This window comes from Struthio camelus, chromosome 19 (assembly GCF_040807025.1).
Source record: "Struthio camelus isolate bStrCam1 chromosome 19, bStrCam1.hap1, whole genome shotgun sequence".
Lineage (NCBI taxonomy): Eukaryota > Metazoa > Chordata > Aves > Struthioniformes > Struthionidae > Struthio > Struthio camelus.
The window spans coordinates 8,168,113-8,191,727 of record NC_090960.1 but is presented as its reverse complement, the minus strand read 5'-3'; the positions used below and the strand labels follow the sequence as shown (position 1 = coordinate 8,191,727).

The 23,615-nt window shown below is 46.6% G+C and overlaps 3 protein-coding genes across 4 annotated transcripts; 2 read left to right on the top strand and 1 right to left on the bottom strand.

Moving 5' to 3' along the window:
• Window positions 1-442: 442 nt before the first annotated feature.
• Window positions 443-12,570, top strand: JPT1 (Jupiter microtubule associated homolog 1). Its single transcript, XM_068914044.1, has 5 exons — window positions 443-688; window positions 4,056-4,198; window positions 4,846-4,943; window positions 7,097-7,124; window positions 11,609-12,570. Exons 1-5 carry the CDS (start codon window positions 633-635, stop codon window positions 11,755-11,757), a joined length of 474 nt encoding a protein of 157 aa, XP_068770145.1. The 5' UTR covers window positions 443-632; the 3' UTR covers window positions 11,758-12,570.
• Window positions 12,571-13,470: 900 nt separating this feature from the next.
• NT5C (5', 3'-nucleotidase, cytosolic) lies at window positions 13,471-19,516 on the top strand. 2 transcript variants are annotated; one of them, XM_068914042.1, is made up of 6 exons: window positions 13,503-13,822; window positions 15,381-15,469; window positions 17,870-17,970; window positions 18,055-18,115; window positions 18,945-19,059; window positions 19,144-19,516. In XM_068914042.1, exons 2-6 carry the CDS (start codon window positions 15,407-15,409, stop codon window positions 19,284-19,286), a joined length of 483 nt encoding a protein of 160 aa, XP_068770143.1. In that variant the 5' UTR covers window positions 13,503-13,822; window positions 15,381-15,406; the 3' UTR covers window positions 19,287-19,516. The 2 variants fall into 2 exon arrangements, with proteins under 2 accessions (XP_068770144.1, XP_068770143.1); XM_068914043.1 differs by lacking the exon at window positions 15,381-15,469 and having other exon boundaries at window positions 13,471-13,822.
• Window positions 19,517-19,909: 393 nt separating this feature from the next.
• ARMC7 (armadillo repeat containing 7) lies at window positions 19,910-22,486 on the bottom strand. Its single transcript, XM_068914041.1, has 3 exons — window positions 22,298-22,486; window positions 22,060-22,203; window positions 19,910-20,775 (listed from the first exon to the last, which is right to left on the bottom strand). The coding sequence occupies exons 1-3, from the start codon at window positions 22,362-22,364 to the stop codon at window positions 20,438-20,440; spliced, it is 549 nt and encodes a 182-aa protein (XP_068770142.1). The 5' UTR covers window positions 22,365-22,486; the 3' UTR covers window positions 19,910-20,437.
• Between the last annotated feature and the right edge of the window lie 1,129 nt (window positions 22,487-23,615).

Here is a 23,615-nt window from a genome sequence, read left to right as displayed (position 1 = left end):
CAGGGGATGGCGTTGGGGTGAGGAGTGGCACAGTGTGGCTCCGGGGGGAGGAAGGGGCTGCCCGGGAAGGCAGGGGCGAGGCGGGGGGGGGGGGGAAGCAGCCGCCCGCCCGCCCGCCCCTCCTGGTCGCACCTCCGCTCCAGAGGGACCCTCAGCCCCCTCGCAAGGGAGACGCCACCGGGACTTTTGTCTCGCCTCATGTGCGTCTAAGCCAATCGCAACGCGTCCTAGATGAGCGACAGCTCCTCCCGCCAATCATCAACAAAGGGCGCCAGCGCCCCGGCGCAGCCAATCGCCGCCGAGCAGACGTATTTCTTCACCAATGAGACTTCATGGTTCGGTCAAGGCGACACGAAATAGCGAGGGAGGCGGGCTAAAGAACAGAGTGGCGGGCCTCGGACCAATGGGAAGATGGGGTCGGGTTTGAACCGTCCAATGAGTTGCTCTCAAGGGGGCGGGCCCTAAGATGTGTATAAAAGGCGTGGCCGGTGCGGGCGGCGGCTGCAGTTGTCACCGGCAGCGGCAGAGGCAGGGCTAGAGGGGGGAGGGTGCTTTGGTCCCGGGACCGTCACTCCCCGCCGGCCTTTAACGCAGCCCTTTCCCCTTCCTCCGTCTCCTCCATCCCTGCCGCCATGACCACCACGACCACCTTCTCGGGCATGGACCCCAGTGGCAGGAACAGCTCCAGGTGCGGCGGGGGGGGGGGGGATGCGCTCGGCGGCCGTTGGGACCGTTAGGGTGGCGCGCGGCGGGGCTGTCACTTCCCCTCGCCTCAGGGCCCAAGGGTCTAACGGGGACGCGGAGAGGGTTACCCGGCGCGGCTCTTGGCGTGGCGGAGGGACCCCCCGGGCGCGGGGCGGTGCTGGGGGAGCCCGGCTTCCTCACGGACCCCGGCGGGCTTGGGGCGCCGGCCGGGTTTTGGGGCTCTTTCCTCGCCGTTTCCCGGCAGCGCGGGGCGGGCTGGCAGGAGGCGGAGGAGGGCCGCACCCACCCGGGGGCAGCGGGCTGCCTTTGGGCTCGGCGAGAGTCAGCTGCGCTGCCGGGGGAGGGGCGGGCGGGCGGGGGGACAGGCCGTGTCCTGCCGCAGCTGCCGGCGGGGGGGGGGGGTGGTGGCGGCGAGCTGCGGGGGTGGGAGCTCGCTAGACCCACCCCGGGTTGCTCGGGTTTGTGTGTGTCTCTGCCTCTTCCTAACAAAGGAGACAGGCGACTCCCTCCCTCGCTGCGCAGCCACGCAGCCAGATCGCACCCGGGGGGCCTCTGCACCCCCGTTGCCCCGCTCTCCCCTTCTGTCTGGCCCCTGCCCCCGTGTCCGGCTATGAAGACTTTATCCCTTGGCTCGGCGGAGCGGTCCCCGGAGCTTTCGCGTGCTGGGTGGGGCTGGAGCAGGCTCTATTGTCTCTTCTCTGTGGCCTCTGTACCTGTTAACTTGAACGAGAGGCGGCGGATCCACTCGCAAGGCGCTCGGCCGTCGTGTCGGAGCTTGACCTAAAAGACAATTAGCCGCACGTTCCTGTAACTTGGAGGGCGGCTGGCTCTCGCTGTAGTCGGAGGTGTCGGTTTTGTTAAGCTCATTGTGTACTGCTGCTTTAAGTGGATTACCGTGGGCTCGCAGCGAGCATGCTCGGGGCCTGGGGCGCCCTGCCCGGCGCCCAGACCCTGCCGTCTCGAAGCGGCGGGACTCGGGGGGCTCCGCGGGAGCCATGGGGAGGGGGGGGCTGGCGAGAGCTGCAGCTCGGGGGGCGGGGTGGGAGGTGCGAGAGCACGAGGGCGCTACCCTGAAGGGAGCCGTCGCCTATCTAGAAACAAAGAGAACTCGACAAGTACGTCTGGAAGCGATGCATAGCGTTTCTTCTGTCATGCACGGTTCTGGTGAACGCTGCGGTAGGAGTAGCTGGCTCGGAGGAGCTTGTGCTCCGCCTCAAGCCCTCGTGTCTTTTTTTTCAGGGAGGTTTTTGCCCTGACAAAGCAGGTGCTTCTTGTCTGCTTTTAGCTTTCTTAGGGTTTAAAAAAAAAAAAAAACCCTTTGCAAGAGGAGTGCTTCCTGGATGGAGCTGTGGATGGGGTTTTCAGTGTATGTCGCTGGGTATCAGGTGTAATTTTAAGAGCAGTTCTTTGCCTGAAGTGTTAACTGTTGCTTTGATGGAAACATGATACAACACCTCAAGCTAGGGAGAGGCTCCTAATAAAATCTGTCAACCTTTAGCTGGGGTTGGCAAGAATGATTATTGGTGTTTATCAGTATGTGAGTGATAAGTTTATTTGCTTCAGTTACCTTTTCTCTTAATTTCATTAAGACTATATATGGAAACAGTTGTGATGTCAAAGTACTGATTTCACTGCTCTGGTGAAATAAAGGTAATATAAATTTTGGGAGCGTGCCCTCTTTCAAGCCCACTACTCTTCAAACGAACAAGTGCAACAGATATGACTGAGAAAATAAGCCTTCTATAGAAGGACCCTTCCTCTGGGGAAAAATATAGTGGGATAATTCAACCCCGTTGTACCACATCCCTTATTTCAGAAAGGAGGAGAAACAAGTCAGCAAAAATGTTCTAGGGTTCTTAAAAAAATACTACGCGGGCTACTGCGATCCTCCCACTAGCTTCTGAACGTTACAAATTGGAGCTCTGGAGAGGAATTTTGTAAGGAAAAATATTTTGATAGTTAAATAACATTGAACATCTATGTCAAACAACCTTGTGGGTTTGGCTTACTGCTGTATTTTTTGAGTTTGACAGGTTAAAAAAGTGGATTTTTTTTCTTTCTTCTCCCCCCCCCTTTTTTTTTTTGCCTCAAGTTCAGTGGGCACAAAGCCTCAAAAAAACAGAATACCATTACTGATGGTATTAAAATTGTAAACTCGGACTTGTTCTTTGTGTTGAACTAGTGGGTTTGACATCTAAATGAACTACCTACCATTTTCTACTGTGAAGTTGTAACGTTCTATTGAATTTTTTTAGAAAGAAGAGGAACTATACCCCTTTCCTAGCTTGTTTTGGACTTATTTGAAAGCATTGGATGCCTTGAATGCATGGTCCTATTGGTGCACTCATATCTCTGAGAGTTGTGACAGTACTCATACAGTCTTATTAATTATTCTTCTCATGGCTATTCTCTGGCTTCACCAGCTAACACATCAGCCTTAAAAAGATTTCATGCTTAAGAAAACAAGTTCTGAAGGAATTTACCTTTCAAGAACTTGTTTTGGTTGATTTCTATAAGTTGAAACGTAAACTACAATATAATTCGTTAAGTAGGAGATAAGCTTCTTTTGTGGCTATCTAGTAGATAATCACTATTAGATTTATGTTTTATTTCTGGAGCTTTGTACACATGCTTCTCCTTATGAGGTCTAAAACAGCTTAAAGCTGTTTAATTGCACTTTTTAAATTCAGTCCAGTAACATGCTGCAGACCTAAGGGTTTTTCAGACGAAACAGATCTAGATAAGAGGCTGGAGCCCAGACGTCAGTAGCGCAAACAGTAGTTTGGCTCATAAGCCAAACGTCAGTCTTCACTGCACTACCAATTTGAAGCTTAACATTAGCTTTCCCAGGGTTCTCCTTTTTTTAAAAAAAAAAAAAAAAAAAGGCTGTTCATAGGTGGGGAGCTGGGTTCTAACATGCCCACACACTTTTTTTTTTTTTAATCAGAATCTGAAGATTAGTAGCAATTCTTGTTGACACTGAGTGAAGGAAGGGTGCAAGTGGAGCATGGAAGTATTTTATTTTTGTATTCATCAAAGAGCATGAAGAGCAGTGGTGATGTAGTGTCTGATTCAGATATTGGCAAGCATTTTACCTTCATAGCTCAAATTATGCACTGAGGACATGATGTAACTGGTGTCATTTGTTAAAAGCCAGTGCATAATAGTAGTCTCACATTGTTTCTATTTGGGCAGAATTTAGCCCGTATGACTGTAGTCTATCCATTACAAGAGCCAACAACGTTCTCTTTGCTTTTTAACCTTGTTTTATATGTTGTTTATATGCTACTTGTTAATGGCAATGATATAACCCTTGAAATACAAAGTTGTAAAGCAGAATCTTTCTCTAGAGTACTGCGCCCTCCTGGTGGTGGGTCCAACTTTTCATTGGGTTTTGATGAGCCAAAAGAACAACCTGTGCGAAGGAACAAAATGGCATCCAGCATCTTTGGACCTCCTGAGGAAAACCCACCTTCTTGGGCTAAATCATCAGGTAAGGATGTACTATTTCATTTCTGTATCTGCTGGCATGCATTAATTCATTTGGGGTATTGGCCTGAAGCTGCTGGAGGCTGAGCATGGAAACTGGAGTTTGGTTCCTTCTTGGAAGTCTAGTGCTATAAATGATGTCTACTTGCAAGGGTTTTCTTTTCTTGTTTCAAATTACTTCCAGAAGGGTTTTTTTTTTTTTAGTCCAAATCTTAGACACAGATGAGGCAAAAAAATTGCCAGCAGAGTTGTGTTTTGGCTGCAATTGTGCCAAGGTTATCAAGTTACAGTAAGGTGAACTTGTCTTGTAGTATGTGGAGTAAGGCTGATGGGTCCTGTTTAATCAGAGGAAGTATAGCTGTGTGCTGTACTTGCAGCTGGGATTCTGCTTCCATTTCTGCCAAGCACTTCCAGTATGGCCTTGGGACCCTATCTTCTCTCTCTCTCTCTCTCTCTCTCTCTAAGTGATACCCTCAACTAGATGAGAAGCTATTGTAAAAGAGTAGTTTATGAGACATTATCTAAAGGCCCAGAACAGGATCTTGGTGTGGTAAGGCTTTAGTGCAACAGAAATGAGACCCTGGCTACTTATGAGCTGCTTTCCCAGTAAGTTTATCTTGCAACTTGATTAGAATCCATCTCTGCTTGTAGGGGCTAAGCCAGGTGAAGTCAGAGAAGACTGTGAATCATCTGGACCACAAAGAAGAAACTCAACTGATGCAAACTGCGGAGACTTTGTAGATCCAAAGGTCAGTACATTAACTATGATAAGCCTGAGGATGTGTCACTTTCTTGTCTATGTGCAATTGCTTAATCACTGATGTTTGCACAGTTGGAAACATGTTGTAGCATTTGAAGCTTTATTGTGCCTTACTCTCAAATCTGTGCTGTTCCTGAAGGTTCCCTTTTCCATCTGATAGTCCCATAGCGTGTTAGTGAAATGTTGTTGTTGTTGTTGTTTTTTTTTAAATGAGTGCTTTCTAGAGTTCTTGACTATTCTTACTGATGGGGTAATAATGAAATGGCACGAAATCTAGCTTTAGTCATAAGTATGTGGGTTTGTTTGTCTTTTTTTTTTAAATAGGATTTGCAAACAGTGGTTACCTACAATTAACTGCGTATGGATGTGTTAATTTGCAGACTACTATTGGTTTCACATCCCAACAAATCTTTACCTCAGTAGCATGAATGATTCTTTTAGTTCTGTCACTGCCCTTAGTAATTAATACATCTGATGGTATTATTATGTAAGCTATTTACTTGGTGCCAATATGGAGCGTGATTTGTACTGTTAGCATGGGTTATGCCTGATGTATGATGACATTTCATGGGGAAAAAACAAGATGAAGAGTGATAATTCCTCTGAACATAAAACCAAAGGGAACCTAAAGCAGGCTGCGTTTGTGTAAACAAATTGTAGAGATAAAAATGAAATCCTAGTGCCTTAAAGCTGTCGAGCTTTAGCTTTTCTGAAAAGAACTGGGAAGGTAAATTGTTAGTCTCAAATCTTGTGACAGGTGCTTTTTGCCTCATAGATGATAAATAATAAGTTTTGTTTTGAAAATTTGCACCAATCATCATTTTAGTCTATTTTGGTAGTAATGGGCTCTTTGATCTGCAAAATTTTTTTTTTTGATGTTGCGTGAAATGTCTTGTACCAGTTTAGCAAGCATAGCAGTGAGATTAAACTTATAGTTGCTACCATATAATAATAAACTGTTTAGTCTAATTTTATTATCTACTTAATTGTATTAAATACTCAGTGGCCTGTGGTTCTCAGCTTTGCAAACATGATTCTTGTAATACAGAATACTTTAATTTTATCGCACAGTAGTTATAGCTACAAACAGCAGAAGCTGGAACTAAAGTACTATAGTCCGGTCTGAGATTTAAGGGAATACATTTACATGAGATTTCTGACTGCTGCAGTTCTGTAATATAGTTAACTAATGTTCTGTAATATAGTTAACTAATGTTCTGTAATATAGTTAACTAATGTTCTGTAATATAGTTAACTAATGTTCTGTAATATAGTTAACTAATGTTAAGCCTATGAAAGTTGATACAACCTCCGTGACAATGAGCAGCCTTGGGTGCTGCTGGAGGGCTTTGGGCCTGTGTGTCAGGTAGCAGTGTGTGTTTGAGCAAATTTAGGAGAAAAACGTTTAGCTGCTTCTATAGTGAAGGAAACTTTATCAGTAATATTGCTGAAGACTGACTTATTTCACAAATGAATTAAAATACCCTGGATAGAGCAAATGTCCTTGCCCTTGCTTACAGATGAATGTTTGATGTTGGAAAGAGCCGCTTAGTAGACAGGAAGGGAAACTGAAATATTTGCAGTAACTTATACTATAACTTTATTGTCACTACTTCTTGGTGGTTGCAACCTTTTGGTTACTTGTCAGTACTGCCTAATGAAGGATGCTGAATATAATAAAGTGCCCTTGACTGCTCACATCCTTCACAATGTTGGAATAAGAAGCAAACCAAATGTTATGGGTGATCTCATGTTGGGATTACTTAGTAGTGCCTTTCTGATTAAAATGTTAAAAGAAAAGCGTGTTCTTCTACTTTACTCTAGGTAAATAAGTGGTTGATGAAATTAATTAGTCATTCTCTGAGAATTAGTGCTTCCAAATCTACAATATTAATCTGCAGAAATGGGTGTGTAGAATCCACCGTGCTACTCTGATATCTGACCCTAAGAGTCTGTTGTTCTATAACTGCTTCATTTGGTCTGTTGCTCAGAAAGCCCTGCTAAATAGAGCAGTGTGTCCAACCAGCTCTATCTGTGTCACCATTGCTTGCTTGGTCATAGTGTGGACTATTGAGTACCCTCTCAATGCAGGGGAAAATACATTATGAAGTTTAAGATAAAATGTTTCTCTCTCTCTCCTAGGGAGGAGATGGTGGTGTTGAAACTTGTGGTGAGTAACTACTCTGTATTATCTAAAAGCCTTTTACTGTTGTGTTTTTTTTGAAATAGAAGAGGATCTAGGATAATAGAAATGATCACGTATTAAGAGGGAGATGGCTTGGGGGCTGTCCCTTGAATCCTTCAAATCAATAAAGTGACCTGCCTACTTTAGTGGAAGTGTTGGAATGTGGACATGGAATGAAATGGCAGAATGCCTCTGTCAGTCATCGGGTTAAAAACAAGAATGGTCCTGTTCATTTTTTTTTTCTCTTTTCTTTTTTTTGCTAGCAGCAGTTGGTGTCAAGCTTTTTTTTTTTTTAAAGTACTAAAAGGCAAGGTGGATACCATCTTGCAAAGTCTTCAGTGACTGAAAGATCACTGTGCTATTATAGTAGCTTATAATTAAGTACAACAGTCAACTTCATAGCTTTTAGTATAGCAAGTTACCTCTTTGCTGCTGTCTTGCAGTAGGGAAATAATCAAAAACAGCTACTACATCTGAAAACATCTGCATTAACAAGCTTTTAAGTTCCTGACACTTTTTTTTTATTGCTTATTTTAGGCAAGTAAGTGCATGTGCATACTGCAAATTTCGTAATCAGAGGAACTTCCCCTTAGCAGCATGCATGTTACCTTGAAGTTTTTCTTCTAGCTCTGAGGCTGGAAAACTCTCCTTTGTAAGATTCACATAAGAATAGCTTACTTCCCGATGCAAGGAATGTGTTTGTTGACTGAGAACTGTCTGTAGTGCTGCTTTCAACACCTATGAGTTGTGGCAGATGACTGAAGCTATTAGCAGTTCCATATCCTGAAAGGACTTCTGCTGGGAGAGTGAGAATTTTTCCAGAAGGCTTTTTAACTGCCTCTAAGTGGTATCTGGCCAAAACAAGTCTTGCTTCTTTATAGCAAGTTGTGTCTGTCTGACCTTGATCAGCACTGTAATGTGGGCTTTTAGAGCCTGCACCTCAAGTAGGAGGATGTGGTTTGACAATAGAAATAAACTGATCTAAGGGCTCTGCTCTTGGTACTTGTTTAAGCCAGCTCACCGTGGGGTCAGATGACAGCCTGCAGGCAGTGTGGTGTGGCAAGAAGAGACGGGATTGGAGGAAATGGAAATTGGGCTGCCTGGTTTAGCAGTAGCTATTGACTGACGCTTTGAGTACAAAATGATGTTCCTGACTCTTGGAACAAGTTCTGAATTCCACAGGTATAGTATTCATTGGCCTTTTGTTTGTTTCTGGTAGATGACAGTGGAGGAAGTTCTTGTCAAGTAGCAAGTAAATGTATGCTGGGAGGTTAACTGGAGTTGTGTACTGCTGTGGCCGTGACTGAAAATCACATTTCTGAAGATGATCAAAATGAGATGAAAATGGCAGGCAGATGTTTGACTTGTGTACTTCCACTGATGATACATAGGAAGGAATAGAAAGTTAATAATTCCTTGAAATGGTGTTTGTAACAGATATCTGCAAATCTTGCTGAACTGGTAAATTTATTGTTCCTTTTGATAGCTCTATCTTTGCTTAATGGAGCACAGAGTCCTTTTGAGCTAGCTGTGTCATTCCACCGCTTGATATTCCTGCTGTGGGAAGTGGCAGATATGAGTTGGTGAACGTTCCACTTGTTGCACATGTTATTCTTGTACTTGATAGCTGTCACCTGGATTTTGAATTTTTTCCCTGAAAAAGGGACTGAATATACCTTCAAATAAAAGCTATCCACTTACAAGTTCACGGCATAACTAGACTTTTAATAAGTCTCCTTTACTAAAAATTGTTTGTTCTTCTGAATTTGGAAATGATTATAAAACCCCCAAAGTGTCAGGTGGGTGAAGTCTTGTGTTAATCATGTCTGTCTAGGGCAAGACAACCTGTTTCTCTTGCAGAAATGTTCTTTCTTCCTATTTGGAAGCTATGCATCAAGATTGCCAATTGCTTGCTTCATACTCACTAGCAAATTGATTCAGAAATTATATTCTTTCTGATAAGGGAAGAACTTTTAACTTTTGATCTGTTCCTACTGCCTATATCATTTTAGTTTAGCAAGCTGCCATACCTTGATTAAGTGGGAAGTGCTAATGTGTATGTCAGCTGGCTAAATGAGTTTCTGAAATTCTGTAGAAACTACTTAAGGAGTCTCCTGTGATAGTAATTCTTGCTTCTTCGGTGATTCAGTGAGTTCTGTCTACTTAATGAATGTGACTAGCTAAGGAGAGCTAGACAGCACTTGATGGACTGTTACCAATGACTGCATTTACACGATAGACAAGAAGGTGATGTCTGGCATTCAGTGGACAGATCATCACCATGAGTACTTCATAGTTCTCATAAACTGCTTGAAACATAAGACAATAGAGCATTCAGCCCTGCGAGCAGGGAGCTTGGCCACAGTTGTTCTGTGTTTGCTGAGTACGCAGGCAGTGGCATGCATGAGTAACAGAAGCTTCAAGCTTACAGACCTTAAGACCTGTATGAACGCTGTCTCGCTTGGTGCTCCTTTGGGTTAACGATTCCAAGAAAGAGTCTAGATTGTAGATTATCTCTGATTGCATGGAGACTATAATAAGCTGCTGGACTGCTATGAGATTATTGTAAACATATGGATGCAGGGGAGTCAGCGGACGTAATGTGTGTGTGGATTTTCAGAGTTTCTGATAAACTACGTCCAAGGTTATTAAAGAAACTGAGTTGCTATGAGATTGGAAGAAAAGTGCTTCTGTGAATAGGAAGCTGACAAAAAGTAGGAGGCCAAAGGGTAGGGGATTAGTGATTGCTTTTCAGCTTGGAAAAATGGGCCAAGGGAGTGGTGCTGGGACCAGTTTTATTCAGTGCCTTCGTCTGTGACCTGGAAAAGGTAATGAACAGTGAAATCTCCAATTTTGTTAGTGATACTAAACTCGTTTGAGTAGCCAAATGTGCTGATGGTGGCAAAATCTCACTGCTGGGACTCTGCTAAAGGTAGGCAGGCAAAAAGGTGGCAGGATAGTCTTTGATGTAGATAAATGTAAAGCGGTTCTTCCAGGAAAAAAATAATCTAAATCACATCAGTTTTTTGTTCAGCCTTGTGTAACGGTTCACTCAAAGGTCTTTCCTGAGTCTTACTGCTAAGACTCTCCTTCTCCTAAAGTCATTGGGTCAGTCTTTGGGTGCAGCCAGTAAAATGTTGGATGTCATCAGGAAAAGAACTGAATACAAGGCATAATTTTTGCCTCTGTAAATAATGATAAGCCCACATCTTGAGTTGTGCATGCAGTTCTTGAAATGGAAAGACCAGAAGGCTGTAGTGGAGGTAAAGAAGAGGCAGAGGAAGGAAATGGAAATGATCAAGGGGGTGAAGCAGTTGCCTTAGGAGGAGAGACTAAAATGGCTAGGCCTCTTCAGTTTGAAGAGAAAGCTGAGGGGGTCATGATTTACAAAATCATGAAGGTTGTGGTAAAGGTGAATGTGGAACTGTTCCCCAAATCAAGAACTAGTGATCATTTAATGAAACTAAGAGATCTGTTAAAAATAGATGAAGTACTTCTTCATAGAGCTAGTAGTAAATTTCTGAAGCTTGTGGTCACAGGAGACTGGAGGTAGACAGCATCAGCAGGTACGAAAAGGGATAGAGAAAAAAATCCATAAAAGGTAGGCAGGAGGGAGCTTCCTTCAACTAGTAAAGAGATCACTCTTCCCCCTCCCCCCCCCCCAATCCCTAATTATCAGGAGGAAATTTAGTGCTGATTTAGGCCTTTGGCTCGTAACTGATTGAGATGATCTCTTAAAAAAAAAAAAATGTGAGGTGCTGATGTACTCACTGTGCTCACTAATTAATTATCTATTTGTCAGTGAAGCAGATACTACAGCAAACTACTAACGTATCTAAAGTGCTTCCTGTGAATAATTCCTTCTGTGTCCTGTCTTCACTTGCGGTCTTTTAGAAGTATTTAAAATAGATGAAACTGTCATGTGCTTATCAAAAAATGCAATGTTTGAGCCTACCCATGCATGTTAATATGCATGGATTAATATGTTTCCTAGTCCATATTCCATCTGAAGCCTCAGAAACGTGTCAGATACTCTTCCCTTTAGACTCCAAATATTAAATTGGGAAGGTAGTTTGAATTTGAGCTCTTGCTTTACAAGTACTGATGCTTCTGTGACTTGGTTTCCAGCACTTGTTTAGCCTCGAGTAAAAGTTGTTAGGGTGGTCGTATGCTGACTCATAACAGGTACAAGACTTAATGGTAGCTGCGTGTCAAAAATAATTTGCTGGTGTCCCCTAATAGTAGCTGAGTGAATGTGACTCTTGAATGCCTGAAACCCAACTGTAAGGCATGACAGTCCATCTGAAAAATACTTCAGACAGCTGGAAGTCTGTCATACTAGCAGATTACAACAGCACTGAATGTGTCTGTAAGCCTGGAGAACAATGTAAAGGTGTACTGTCTAAGCCGGAGAAACCCCTGGCTTTCATCATACACATCAAACACCTGAAAAGCTTCTTTTCTTCTAGAAAACACTGAGGCTGATGTAGAAGCTGCCCCAGGTCAGAATGAAGAAAAATCCCTGCCTGCTGCACCTGTTCCTAGCCCAGTAGCACCAGCACCTGCACCATCCAGGAGAAATCCACCCGGTGGCAAGTCCAGCCTAATCCTCGGTTAAACCTTTCCCTTCCTGACTGTTTTGAACTCGTGTCTGTTTCTTTTCCCCCATGCTTGTGAACTGCACAACTTGAGCCTGACTGTACATCTCGAATTTCTTTCATTAAAAAGAAGCACTTTATGTACTCCATCATTTTTTAAGATCAAGGTTTTTTCCACTTCTGTCCTGTGTTCCCCCAGATCTACTGGAAGTGACATGAGTGTTTTCTAGTGATAGACTTGAGGGAAAGCTTTATGAGGTATAGTAATGTATTTCAAAGGAGAGTAGATTGGTTCTAAGTGTGCTTAGAGGGTTTTTGTACTGAGATTTTTAGAACCCCTTAGCTTTACAAGGGTCTAGAATCCTGGTTAAACAGGCCAGCAAACAATCAGCAAGAGCAGTCCCTTCCCCCACATGGGAGAATTGGTGATCCAAAAGACTTCATTGACTGCATGTGGTAAATGCCTTGAGCCCTGCTGTGCCATATAAAGTATAAAGTGATTAGTGTACACCATGCTGCCTTTAACAAGAAATATCTTGATACTGGACTACTATGAAGCAGGGTATGTGCCAAATAGAGGGCTGATGACCAGAGCCGCCTGTCCTAATGCTAGGAAGGGATTTGGGTATACAACAGACTTTATTCAGTAAAGGTGGAGTGGATCATATTAATAAATAAAAATTACAGGGCATTTTTTTTTACAACTGACTCAATGCTGTGCATGATCATGCTGGTGCTTGACCATGAGGTGAAAATCTCATCCTTTAAAATGTGTGTTGTAACTTCACAAAGCTGGACTGTTGCTTAAAAGTAAATAATATAGAAATTTTGAAGCAGCGTTTCCTGTGTGGGTTTTATTTCATGGCTTTGGTTTTGCTTTGTTCTCATTTGTCCCTGTCTCACCCTAACCGCCTTAGCCTACTATAGGTGGAATGTAGCAAAAAGTGGGAGTTCTTACACCTGACTTGAGGGCAGCATCACATGCTGTCTTCCTTTGAAGAAGAAAGCGTCTGACTTACCTCTTCGTTTTTATCTTCTAGAACAGAGATGCATAGAATGTGACTTAAGTGTTTTACCTAAAAATTTTTTCCCCCTCAAGAAAACAGAGGAAATGGAAGTTGGCTTGGTCTCCATTCTGCTAGGGTCTTAATTTATTTTTGTGACAAGAAACTTCCATTTCCATAGAGGGGGATCTGCTGCATGTCAAACCAAAGCACTTGCATTTGTCCAGAACTTGTGTGTGCGCCAGAGCGATTGTGCTGTCTTCACCCTTCCCCAGGACCTAAAAATACTCTGGCTTTCCAAGTAAGTTTTGGAGAAGCCCTATCTCTAGGTGCTTAACCTATAAAACTGGATTTGCTCTAGTGTGCCCTTCCTCTCCTACCTCTGGGGCTGTTCTTCCCTCAGAAGATATTTAATGCTCTATGGCTACTGGGTGTACGTAAATAATGCCTACTTGTTTCTTGGCCTAGGAGGGAGGTAATTGTGTTTCCTTAGCAAGTCCCACAACCAGTGGAACTTGTTAATGCTCCTTTGCGGTTACTGAGGCTTTGGATGAGCTAAGCTGTCTTTCCATCAACTGTTGTCTTGATTGGTGCTCCAAGTCACCTTGCCACCACAAATAAGAGTCATTACAAAGAAGCCTGAGAAAGATAAAGAGGCGTTTGCTCCCTAAGGAATAAACCCAAACTCCCTGAAGAATAAGCCCTGATCCCGCCTTCCCCTGAGGATGTTGGGGAGGGGGTGGTTCCTGGGCGCGCCCCCTGCCTGGGCCGGGCCTGGGAGCCCCGCTCTAATGCATATTCAGGTGGCTGGGGCCCGCCCTCCGCCCGCGGGTGCTCGGGAGCCGGCGGGCGGCTCGGCTCGGCTCGGCTCGGCTCTAGGCCCGGCCCGGCCCGCGGCATGGGCAGCGCGGCCGGCCCCCTGCGCGTCCTGGTGGACATGGACGGGGTCCTGGCCGACTTCGAGGGCGCGGTGCTGCGGGGCTTCCTCTCCCGCTTCCCCGGGGAGCCTCGCGTGGAGCTGGCGGAGCGGAAGGGCTTCTCGGTGCGGGAGCAGTACCGCTGCCTGCGGGAGGACCTGGGGGTGAGCGCGGCGGCGGCGGCGGGGGGCGGCCGGGGGCGCCCCGCAGAGGCGCTTGGCGAGCGCGGCGCTGCGAGAGGGACAGTCGGCTTTCCGCGGGGAGGTTTAGCCCGAGCGGGAAAGGAGCGCGGCGTGGCCGGAAAACGGAGGGGTTGCTCCCTGTTGAAAAAGCTCTCCCTCCTGGGTGTGGGTGTGGGTGTGCAGAGGGAACCTCTTCTTCCTGGTGGTGGTAATGCAAATCGGGGGCGACCTTTTTTTTTTTTTTTTTTTTTTAAGGCGCGTTACAAAGAGTTGTTTCATGCTGACAGTCTTAATTCGTAGAGTAATAATTAGTGACTTCTTCCAGGAGGACTGCAAACCCTTTACAGGGACGGGTGTGGGAATGAGTGGTTCTGTCACAGACGTAACCGGATGAAACTGTTCACAGAACCATGCTTAGCTTGTTCATTACCTGCTCATAAACTGTTCTTGCTACGCAGAAGTAGTAATAACTTACCTAAAGCTCTGAGCACTCTGCAAATGTTAATATGTCTCCCTAGCAGGGCAAGAAATACAGATACTTTATATAGGTTTTATACAACTAATAGAAATCCGTATCTATGTCATTCCCTCTGCGTGCACTGAGAAGCAAGGTGCACTGTAGGGAAGTGAACTGGAAAAATATTATAAAAAACTTGTGGCATGCCCCACATCTGGGCAGATTGTTGCTGTTTTTTTAACCACCGTAAAGTTTGATAATGACTGAATAGATATCAGAGTCGGTTTTAAGGCAAAATTAAAAACAGCAGCGATCTAGACTTCACACTTCCTTCCTGTTACCACGAGCCAATCAGCAGTCTGTTAGAACTAACTGAACGGATGCTGATCCAGACTGTCATACACTTTCCTGAGAAGCTCATTGCTAATTTTAAGATCCTGCCCTGAGTCTATAATTTTTTTATTGCTAAGAAGTGACTATTCACATCCGTTTCTCTCCTGTCCCATAGCTAGGTACGATGGTTCTGCAAGTGTCGCTTACTATATCTTACTAATTATACTTTGTTAGTCCTTGGCAGCTACCTCTTGAAACTTTAACTATTAATTGCTTGCTGTTTTTTTTTTTTATTTATGAACATAACTTCAGTTGTTTGTTACTAATTTCACATTGTAAAACCTTAGACATTTTATTTAGAAAGGTTGGTATTTAAGACTTTCTCTACTGTGCTTGCCTAGCTCATCTCCTGTGTGTCTAGCAGTTTTGTTGACAGGGATTCTTGCCTTTCCTAACGCATATTTATAATGTAATACCTGGGCTGCAGTCAAGTTATGAAAAAGGACTCAACATCTCTAGCAATGGCAAGAATTTCTAGAATCATCGTTAAGTACTGAAAACAGGAAAGCTTAGGTAAGGATGCAAGTTCTCCAGCTTCACATCTAAGTTATCTCACTGATGGAAGTACTAAGGAACGTTCTCCTGGGCAGATGTTCTAGTAAGGTTTTTTTGTAGCTTCCTCTGAAGTCGGAAAATTAGGCGAAATGAACCAAGGGCTGATTTGATCTGGTAGCCTTTGTGTTTATACAGCTGCCTTCCTGAGGCAACCTCAGCAAATGGATAATGGCTTGACTAGGCCACGGAGAATTAGCAGCTGGTTCCTCCAAAGTATCACTGAGGTAAGAGAGAGCAGAGCAAGCAGAGCTTCCTCATGAGAATGAGGAAGAGAATTGTTTTACTTCCTTTCTCTATATAATTGTTTTGGAGAAATGGCTTCTGGTTTTGTGTCTGTCAAATCAAATTTCTTTTTCCAGCAAAGCCAGACTTTTGTGTAACATGGTAGAAAGTTGCCAGTTTCTGTTGTCTTGCTCTAGGATAAAAGAGCTTTCAGACATAAGCTCTGATTCTGTAATTGAATCTCCTCGGAAAGAGCTCCAGGGAACTGTGGCTGAGATCAGTGAGGCTTTGCATGGAAATGGAGATCTTGATAGATCTGACTGTTGTGTCTTCACCTAGACTCCTTAACCTCTTCCGATCTGCATGTGGAATCAGACAATGCTTCCAAATTTCTGTCTGATGATTTATGAGTAGCTGTGGCTTTTGATAGCTGAGTGACTGGGCTCCATGGTCTGGACCATTAAATGCTGAGCACTTCTCTCCGCTGCTTATTTGAAATCTTTTTTATGTTCACGTTCCACTGGTGGTATAGAGCAAGGAGAGCATCAGCTGGATTATAAAAGCAGTCTTGTACAATTTCTAAGCGAAGGCCACCAGCCTGCCTTTGAAGAATGCTTACCAAGAACTAAATTTTCCAAACTGTTTCGTGGCATGGGAACGTAAGTCTTTAACGCATGTGGAAAAATGCTAGCTTGACATCTCTGAAGTTCACTGTATGACCCCAGGAAAGGTAAGATTCAAATGTCTTAGGATAGAAGGGATATTGGAAGCTTAATCTTTCTGTCTGAGACTGAAGCTTAGTCCTGGAAGTGCAGTCAGCCCTTCGTGCTGCTGGGATGGCTGCTGCTGCTGAGGGTGCATTGTTGTGATGGACTGTGTGATAAAAAGAGCTGTCTGCTATGACCTGCATTAAAATGCTGTGATTTAACACAGGCCACTGAACAGTCACTGGTTAGCGATTTTTTAAATGAACTAACCGGAGTTGGATTCAAACCAGTGAACCTCCTAATAATAAAAGGTGCAAGAATGTCTTTTCAGTATATATATAAAAAAAAAGAGGACTAGAAGCACAGTCCTGTCTAGAAGCACGGGAATTTCCTGGAAATACTTTCATTTTAGAGTTCAAAGATGCCTCTATTGTATAATATTAAATTTGCTTTGTTTATCTTCTTGCTCCATTTTTGGCCACTTTAGCCTAGGAAAATATTGCTTCTCCAGTGATCTTGTTTCCCTTCTGCTTCTGGTCACTGAAAAATGATTATAGCTTTAGAAATAACCCTTCCCACTTGTTTGTCATCAGTGACTTGTCTGATTTATGTTGCACCCCGCATGCATGCATCAAAAGTGGGATTACCATTGAGGGCAGGTGTAGAGGGAGAAAAGGGATCAAGCTGTAGTCCCTATAACCGCACTGCGAAGTCCGCTGTTTGCTCTGGGTCAAATGATGGGCGTGGTAGGTGGGATGCCCCTGCTCTAGCCTCACCCACCAGTATCACAGCTGAACCCAGCCCTGCTTAGGCTCACGGTGGTACTAGTTCAGTTCATGAGGACAAAGGTTCTTGGGGAAGCAGAGGGATCTGCCTTTGCATTTCCTGCCACAAGTTAAACTCTTTCAAGTAGACTTTGTGCTGATACATTGCTGCAGAGGAGCAGCTTTTGACACTGAAGTCAAGAGATCTGGTACCTTAATAACTTTTATTGTAGTGTTTGATGGAAAATCATAGAGAGCAGCAAAGCAGCCTAACTTCCCTAACTCTTACATCCTCTTCTTTTGCTCTCACTGAGCCTTTTTGGTTTAAAGGGATTAACCCCAAATGCATGGATGTCCTGTCCTGGACCCTCTGCTGAGGATGATAGTTAGCATATTGCGCTTTTTGTCCTGAAGAAAAAGAGGGTTATAACATATCAGTGCATATGTCTATCCACTCATCCCTGATAAATTCCTAAACCATAAGCAAGTTTCAGTCAAATGTGACAGAGGAGCAGAAGCTTCAACCTTATTTGTTCCTAGGATTTTCATGAGAGTTAGTAGAGAGGGACCCACTGGAAAAGAGTATGGCACGAGCTCTATCTGTATTAGACACCAGCAAGTTGAACTATGAAATGAGGCTGCATTGTGATGCTGCTCGTGGACTGCTTGTAGATATATAGCTAGGGTTAGGATCCCATCAGATAGTAACTTGTCATTATTATGTGCCTCAGCTGGATTTATCCCAGAATCCTAAAGGTGAGAAATATTATAATCCTTTATTGATAGCAAGCATCTGTCATCTCTGTCTGTCTGCCTCTCTAAAATGCTGGCATTTGAAGGCTGTCTTACACCCTGGGTAACTGGACAATTGTTGGGCACAGAGCTCCAATAAAAGCATGTGCATGGTTAATTCTCCTTATGTCTCTTGCAGGCTAAAGTAGCCAGTATATATGAGTCACCTGGCTTCTTTCTAGGCTTGGATCCAATTCCAGGAGCCATTGAAGCTATGCAGGAGATGATCCATATGCAGGAGTAAGGACACTTTGCATTATGCAGCCTTTTGCTGTTATCGCATGCACTTTCCCCTGACTGCTAATGAGGGCTATTTCTTTTCAGCATTGAAGTCTTTATTTGCACAAGTCCTCTCCGGAAATATGAGCACTGCATCCTGGAAAAGGTGGGAGAGACTTTATTTTGCTTGTTTAATGCTGCTTTTGCAAGGCCTTGCTATTTCCTACCACCCCAGTCAAAACCATTCATTTAGGAAGACAGTAGTAGCCTGCTAAGACTGCTAGGCTGGTTTTCTCTGAAAGGCAGCTGCTCAAATACAGTGCAAAAGTGTGGGACTTGGAATCCCAGAGCCCATCCCAACCACGTGATGCCAGCCCCATTGCAAGGCATCCGAGCCCTGTGGTACTGGAGCTGGAGCATAACACTTCTCCTCCAGCTGCCTGCATCAGCAGGTGATAGTAGAAGAACTGTTGCAACGTGGTCAGGTAAGGTGAGCTTAACTATCAGCATGTCCTAAAGGCAATGGGAAATTCCCAGGGAATTTCACATTGGAGAATTCTCAATTTGGAAAACCTTACTCTGTCTAAATCTGGAGAGTGAGATGAAAGCTATCCTGATAGATGCCAGTACTGAGTAAGAAGAGGCTAGTATTGGAATTATTCTTGCCTTCCGCTGGTGCAAGAAGAAAGAAGGGGACGTTAAGCACTTGAATGACTTCTAAATAGATGAGCCCAATCCATGTGCTCTTGGCAAGCAGCAACTGCAGCTCTCAAACTGGACAGTGATTAGGCATGGCAGATGCAATGCTGATGGAAGACCATTACAACTACAGGTCAAATCGGTGTCCTGGGCTATAGCCAGACTGCAGGGCAGGGAGGTCTAGACACAGACTCAGGTTTGCGGGGAGAAAATTGCTATGCTATGGCTGATCTGACTTTTGCAACGTGCGATATGAAAGTGGTCCGGTAGCATTTTCTGTCTTCTTGCCTCCACAGTATAAGTGGGTAGAAAAACATTTGGGTCCCGAGTTTGTGGAGCGGATTATTCTAACCCGGGATAAGACCATCGTATCTGCTGACTTGCTCTTTGATGACAAGGACACCATCAGAGGTTTGAAAAGCTTTTGCATCACTTTATGTTAGTTGGGGAGGAAAAAGCCAGCTAACTCCCGCGTTCCTCCCTTGCTCTCCTCAGGTGCAGAGCTGAACCCAAGCTGGGAGCACATCCTGTTTACCTGCTGCCACAACAAACACATCCAGGTGAAGCCACCCTGCAGGCGGTTGCTGTCATGGGCCGATGACTGGAAGGCAATCTTGGAAAGCAAACGCAGGAAGTAATGCAAAAATGGGGTGCCGTGCTCTTCCCTTTGCCACGGGAAGAACCAGGTCATCAAGTGGCAGGCAAATCCATCCCCAGGAAGCAGAGAGCGCTCTGACCTGGGCAGGGGCCCTACTGGTTATCAATTAGACTATGAGAAGTGACCCACACTTGTTGTAAGACATACTGCAGGGTTGACTCCTCTCCAGGTTTCTAGAAAGTTGCTCTGTATTAAACTAGTTAATCTCTGTAGAGTTGTTACTGGTGTTTGATTGGTGTAGATGAGTAGAAACTGCCAAAGACATTGTTTTGGTGTTTTTTAAGCTCACTCCCACATCTTGAGCTGAATGGGCATATGGGGGAGGGCAGAAAGGAGGGAAAAAAAAGTACTAAGGCTGTGAAACTTGAGCAGACACAGCGTGTCTGCTTAGGGAGCACGGCGTCCAACAGCCAAACGTTTTAAATTTTATGTATTTAGTCACCCTGGCTTTTGGGTTGCTTTTTGCGTCATTGGCTGATAATGAAAGGAGACCAAGCTGGCTTCAGTTTCTGGCCCACGTGCATTAATGAGTGTAGGTGAAGGCTGGGTTGCAAGCGCTGCAGAAAAACATTTATGTTCTTATACAAAACTGTTTACACAGCATTTAAGCTAATGTTTTATTAAGAGTAGGTTTTACAAGACAGCTGTTCTTGTGAGCCAGACTGCCATGAGCCTTATTTTTTTTTTTTAAATCTTCACCTTTTTCACCAGTGACAATGAAAGAAATAGAACTTTCCACTTCCTGTTATGTAGCACAGTTATGATCTGTTCTGTATAGTGAGGAACCAAAGGGGATGTAAGCTGCCCAATAACCTGCGCAGAAAAGGCTAATTGCTGGGAAGGGTTATTTGCGCAAGCTGGGTGCTGGCCTGCACTTGGCAGCCCGCTCTCCAACAGCCATGACCTGTTTTATTTTTTTATTTTATTTTTTTAAGTTTCATGTCTAGACTGATTCACATTGTAGCACTGTGCCTTCCTTTGTATTAATACTAAAATCCAGCGCTGGTCTGACCATCTTCCCTGTTTAAAGTTGCTCTCGGCACACTCTTGACCTGCTGAGCAGAAATTGGAAGGCTGGGATGTTAAGAGGGAAACCTCCCTCGTAAGAGCGCCAAGCTGCTCTGGGCAGTTTCAGTCCTTAGGGAGAGGAATCCCCACTGCTGTGTGTTTGCTTAGATTCCTGGCCTCTTCCACTTGGAGAGGTGTGCAGTAATCCTCAAGGAAGACAGTTGCCAGATTGCTTAGCCTTCTGCTGGCCGAGAGAGAGAAGCGAAGCATGCACTCCACCACTGGGAGAGCTGTGGTCTGCTGGCGCGACTGCGGCGTTGTCAGGTACATCAGCGTTGTGACTGCCGACATCACTGTCTCCTCATTGGAGCTGGACAGGCAGTTTATTATGGGCTCTACCCCATTCGCCTCCAAGATGTAGTCTTTGTTAGTTTTATCCAGACAGAGGTTACAAAGACCACCTGAAACACAGCAGAAGAGAACGTTCTGATGCACGCAAGACGCTCTTCTCTACTCCCTCACCTTTTTCGAAGATTTAAGTCCACTGCTACAACTAGGAACCTTTACTCTTTCTTACAGTTGAAACTACCACAATTAAATCTCTGTAATGCACATAACTTGGTACACATTTCACGTTTCCTCTCCTTATTTTTGTTTAAACAATTGTGCCAACTTCATCTTTCCTTCTTTTTATAAACTGACACAGAAAAATATTTCTCCTGAGCAATAAGAGGTAAACGTGCTAAATCTTAAAGATGTTGAGAATTACAAAATGGGATTTTAATCATCTTAAATAACCTCTTTTTTCTAACTCAGTGTCGTAATGGAAATTATTTACCTAAATGCAATTGCGCAGTGATGCCAATTTTGCTGATCCCCGTTTTCCAGTACGGAAATAAGCAGCCAGATTGGCTGTGAGATCTGGATGGAAAAGTGCTAAGTGCTCCTGCGCTAAGTTTTCTTGATTCTTCCTGGAGATTTTCCACTAGAACACTCCTTCTCCAGTATGTCATTAGAGGGCACTGTGCCTCTGGACATAACGTCTTCCACAGAATGAAAAATACCTTTATCACTTGACCCTAGACGTGGCTACAATCCAGCAGTATATGGCAGATGTTTTACAAAACCAGAGAACAGAGAGACTAATATTAGTCGAGAGGCCTACAATATTAGTACTTGAGACTTTAAGGTGCAGGCATATCCTGGTGTAGCTCAGTCAACAAACCTTAAAAACAGAGCGTATTTAACGTCTCACGGAGTCACTCCCAGTGAGGATCCGGCCCCGTTCCCTGTATGCAGGGCACGATGACTCGGTGTCAGGGACTCCTCGGAGGGCTCGCCGGATTACTCCCGACAAGCGTTCTGGCAGACTGGCTGTCAGCACTAGGGTGGAAACACTGCATCTGTGCCTTACGCAGGGCACAAATTCCCTCTCAGTGACCGTCTCCGTATAGGAGAGATTTGGGTAAGAAGTCATTCAGCCAGTGTTTTCTTCTAGCATAAAAAAACCTGCTTTACAGAAAACAATCTTTTTTTTAAGTGCTGCAACTATACTGAACTTCGGGGTGGGGTGGTGGGGGGGGGGGGAAGCTGCCGTTCGCTCCCCTCTAAACAAGGCTTTAGGGCTGCAGCCCGGTCCCTTGCAGCACCCCAAGCAGCACAAGCAGCCACATGTTGCTTGAGCTTCCGAGGGGCCGGGCCGGGCCGGGCCGAGCCGGCAGCCCTGGCCCCGCCGCCGTCCTTACCGATCGCGAACTCCACCAGGCTCTCGCTGTCCTCGGCCAGCGCGTCAAGGAACAGATCCAGCACCTGCAGCTGCCGGAGGTGCTCGTAGTTGTGGGGGTCGTAGGCGAAGTTGGCCAGGTTGGCCAGCACCTGCTCCTTGGCGTCTGCAAGGGGGGAGAAGCGGCAGGTGAAGGCGGAGCGGCGGCGCTCGGCGGTCCCGAGCGAGCTGTCCGCCGCCCGCTGCCGCCGGGGCGTCACCTGGGCTGTCGGTGGCCTGGAACTCGGTGACCAGGGCCTGCAGGTACTCCAGCCGGCCCAGCTCCATGCCGCCCGGGCGGCCGCCGCCGCCGGGAGCCCTCAGCGCGGGGAGAGCGGCGGCGGCGGCGCCCGCGCCTCAGCGCAACCGGCCGCCCGCAGCCCCGGCCCGCCGCAACATGGCCGCCGCGCCGCGCCGCGCCGCTCCCCGGGCGGGGCGAAGGGGTCGCCTCTGCCTGGCGCCACTGCAGGGACAGAGGGGCCGGAGGGGGCCGCGGGCTGGGCCGGGTTGCGCCGAGCCGCGCTGCTTCGCCGCCTGACCGGGAGGGGCGACGGGAGGGAGCGGGCGGCGGCGGCGACAGGAAGCGACGCGCCCCGCCTCCCCCCCGCCCCTGCGCGCGCCCCGGCGGCGGCGGCGGCGGCGAGCTCGGGCGCGAGGCGCGGCGGCCGTTGGCGCCCCCCCGGCGGCCGTTGGCGCCCTCCGGCGGCGGCGGCGGCGGCGGGAGCGGTGCCCGGGGCCGAGCGGCGGCTGCGGCGGCGGCGGGGGGCAGCCGCTCTGGCGGGGATCGCGCCCTCGGCGGCGGCGGCGGCTGCCGCTCGGCTCGGCTCGGCCCGGCCCGGCCCGGCCCGACGGCGGGGTGGCGGGAGCGGCTCCTGCCCTGGGCTCCGGGCGGCAGCCCGAGGGGACCGTCCTCCATGGCAGCCAGACCGGCGACGAGCCGCCGCTCGGCCCCGGCCCCGGCCCTCCCGCCCGCGACGCTCAGTCTTGGAAGCTCCTTTCTGCGTCCTGGAAGGGACCCGCGCTTCCCTCAGCTGCTCGCTGTCTGCTCCCAGACTTACGGTTTTCCGCCCTGCTCGTTTCCGTGTCCTTCCAGGTTCTCCACAGTTAGCTGTAATAAGTGCTGTTGAGTGTTAAACGCTGGACCGTTCCCCCAGGCCGTGACGATGCCGACCGGCTTCTTGGCAAGCGAGCGCAGCAAATGATGAACCAGTTAGAGCGATCCGCTTCCGACTCCATCTCAGCATCCCCCGGGGACGTGTGTCCACCACGGGCCATACGGGGAATACAGGCGGGCAAGAACACGGGGCCGACTGCTGCAGCAGGGAGAAGAGCAGGAGGAGATAAAGGTCTCGGTTCATTGCCTTATGGTAATAAGCAGCGGGAGTTGAGACGTGGCTGCAGGGTGCCATGGGGCTGGGGGTGCGATGGCAGAAGTGGGGCGTGAGAAGTGGCGCGAGGCAGGATCCGGGGCAGAGGGGCACGATGGGTGCTGCTGCGGGTGGCTCCTGGGCCGATCCCGGGCGGCCCGCGTGCCAGGCA

What these genes read in the sequence shown, in the direction of transcription:
- JPT1 (XM_068914044.1), top strand. Translation starts at nt 633, where the DNA reads ATGACCACCACGACCACCTTCTCGGGCATGGACCCCAGTGGCAGGAAC. An exon ending in AGTGGCAGGAACAGCTCCAG is followed by an intron (nt 689 to 4,055) that starts GTGCGGCGGGGG and finishes ATCTTTCTCTAG; the next exon opens with AGTACTGCGCCCTCCTGGTG. An exon ending in GAGACTTTGTAGATCCAAAG is followed by an intron (nt 4,944 to 7,096) that starts GTCAGTACATTA and finishes TCTCTCTCCTAG; the next exon opens with GGAGGAGATGGTGGTGTTGA.
- NT5C (XM_068914043.1), top strand. Translation starts at nt 13,640, where the DNA reads ATGGGCAGCGCGGCCGGCCCCCTGCGCGTCCTGGTGGACATGGACGGG. An exon ending in GAGATGATCCATATGCAGGA is followed by an intron (nt 17,971 to 18,054) that starts GTAAGGACACTT and finishes ATTTCTTTTCAG; the next exon opens with CATTGAAGTCTTTATTTGCA. An exon ending in AGCACTGCATCCTGGAAAAG is followed by an intron (nt 18,116 to 18,944) that starts GTGGGAGAGACT and finishes TTGCCTCCACAG; the next exon opens with TATAAGTGGGTAGAAAAACA.
- ARMC7 (XM_068914041.1), bottom strand. Translation starts at nt 22,364, where the DNA reads ATGGAGCTGGGCCGGCTGGAGTACCTGCAGGCCCTGGTCACCGAGTTC. An exon ending in CCAGGCCACCGACAGCCCAG is followed by an intron (nt 22,204 to 22,297) that starts GTGACGCCCCGG and finishes CCCCCCTTGCAG; the next exon opens with ACGCCAAGGAGCAGGTGCTG. An exon ending in CCTGGTGGAGTTCGCGATCG is followed by an intron (nt 20,776 to 22,059) that starts GTAAGGACGGCG and finishes GCTGTGTTTCAG; the next exon opens with GTGGTCTTTGTAACCTCTGT.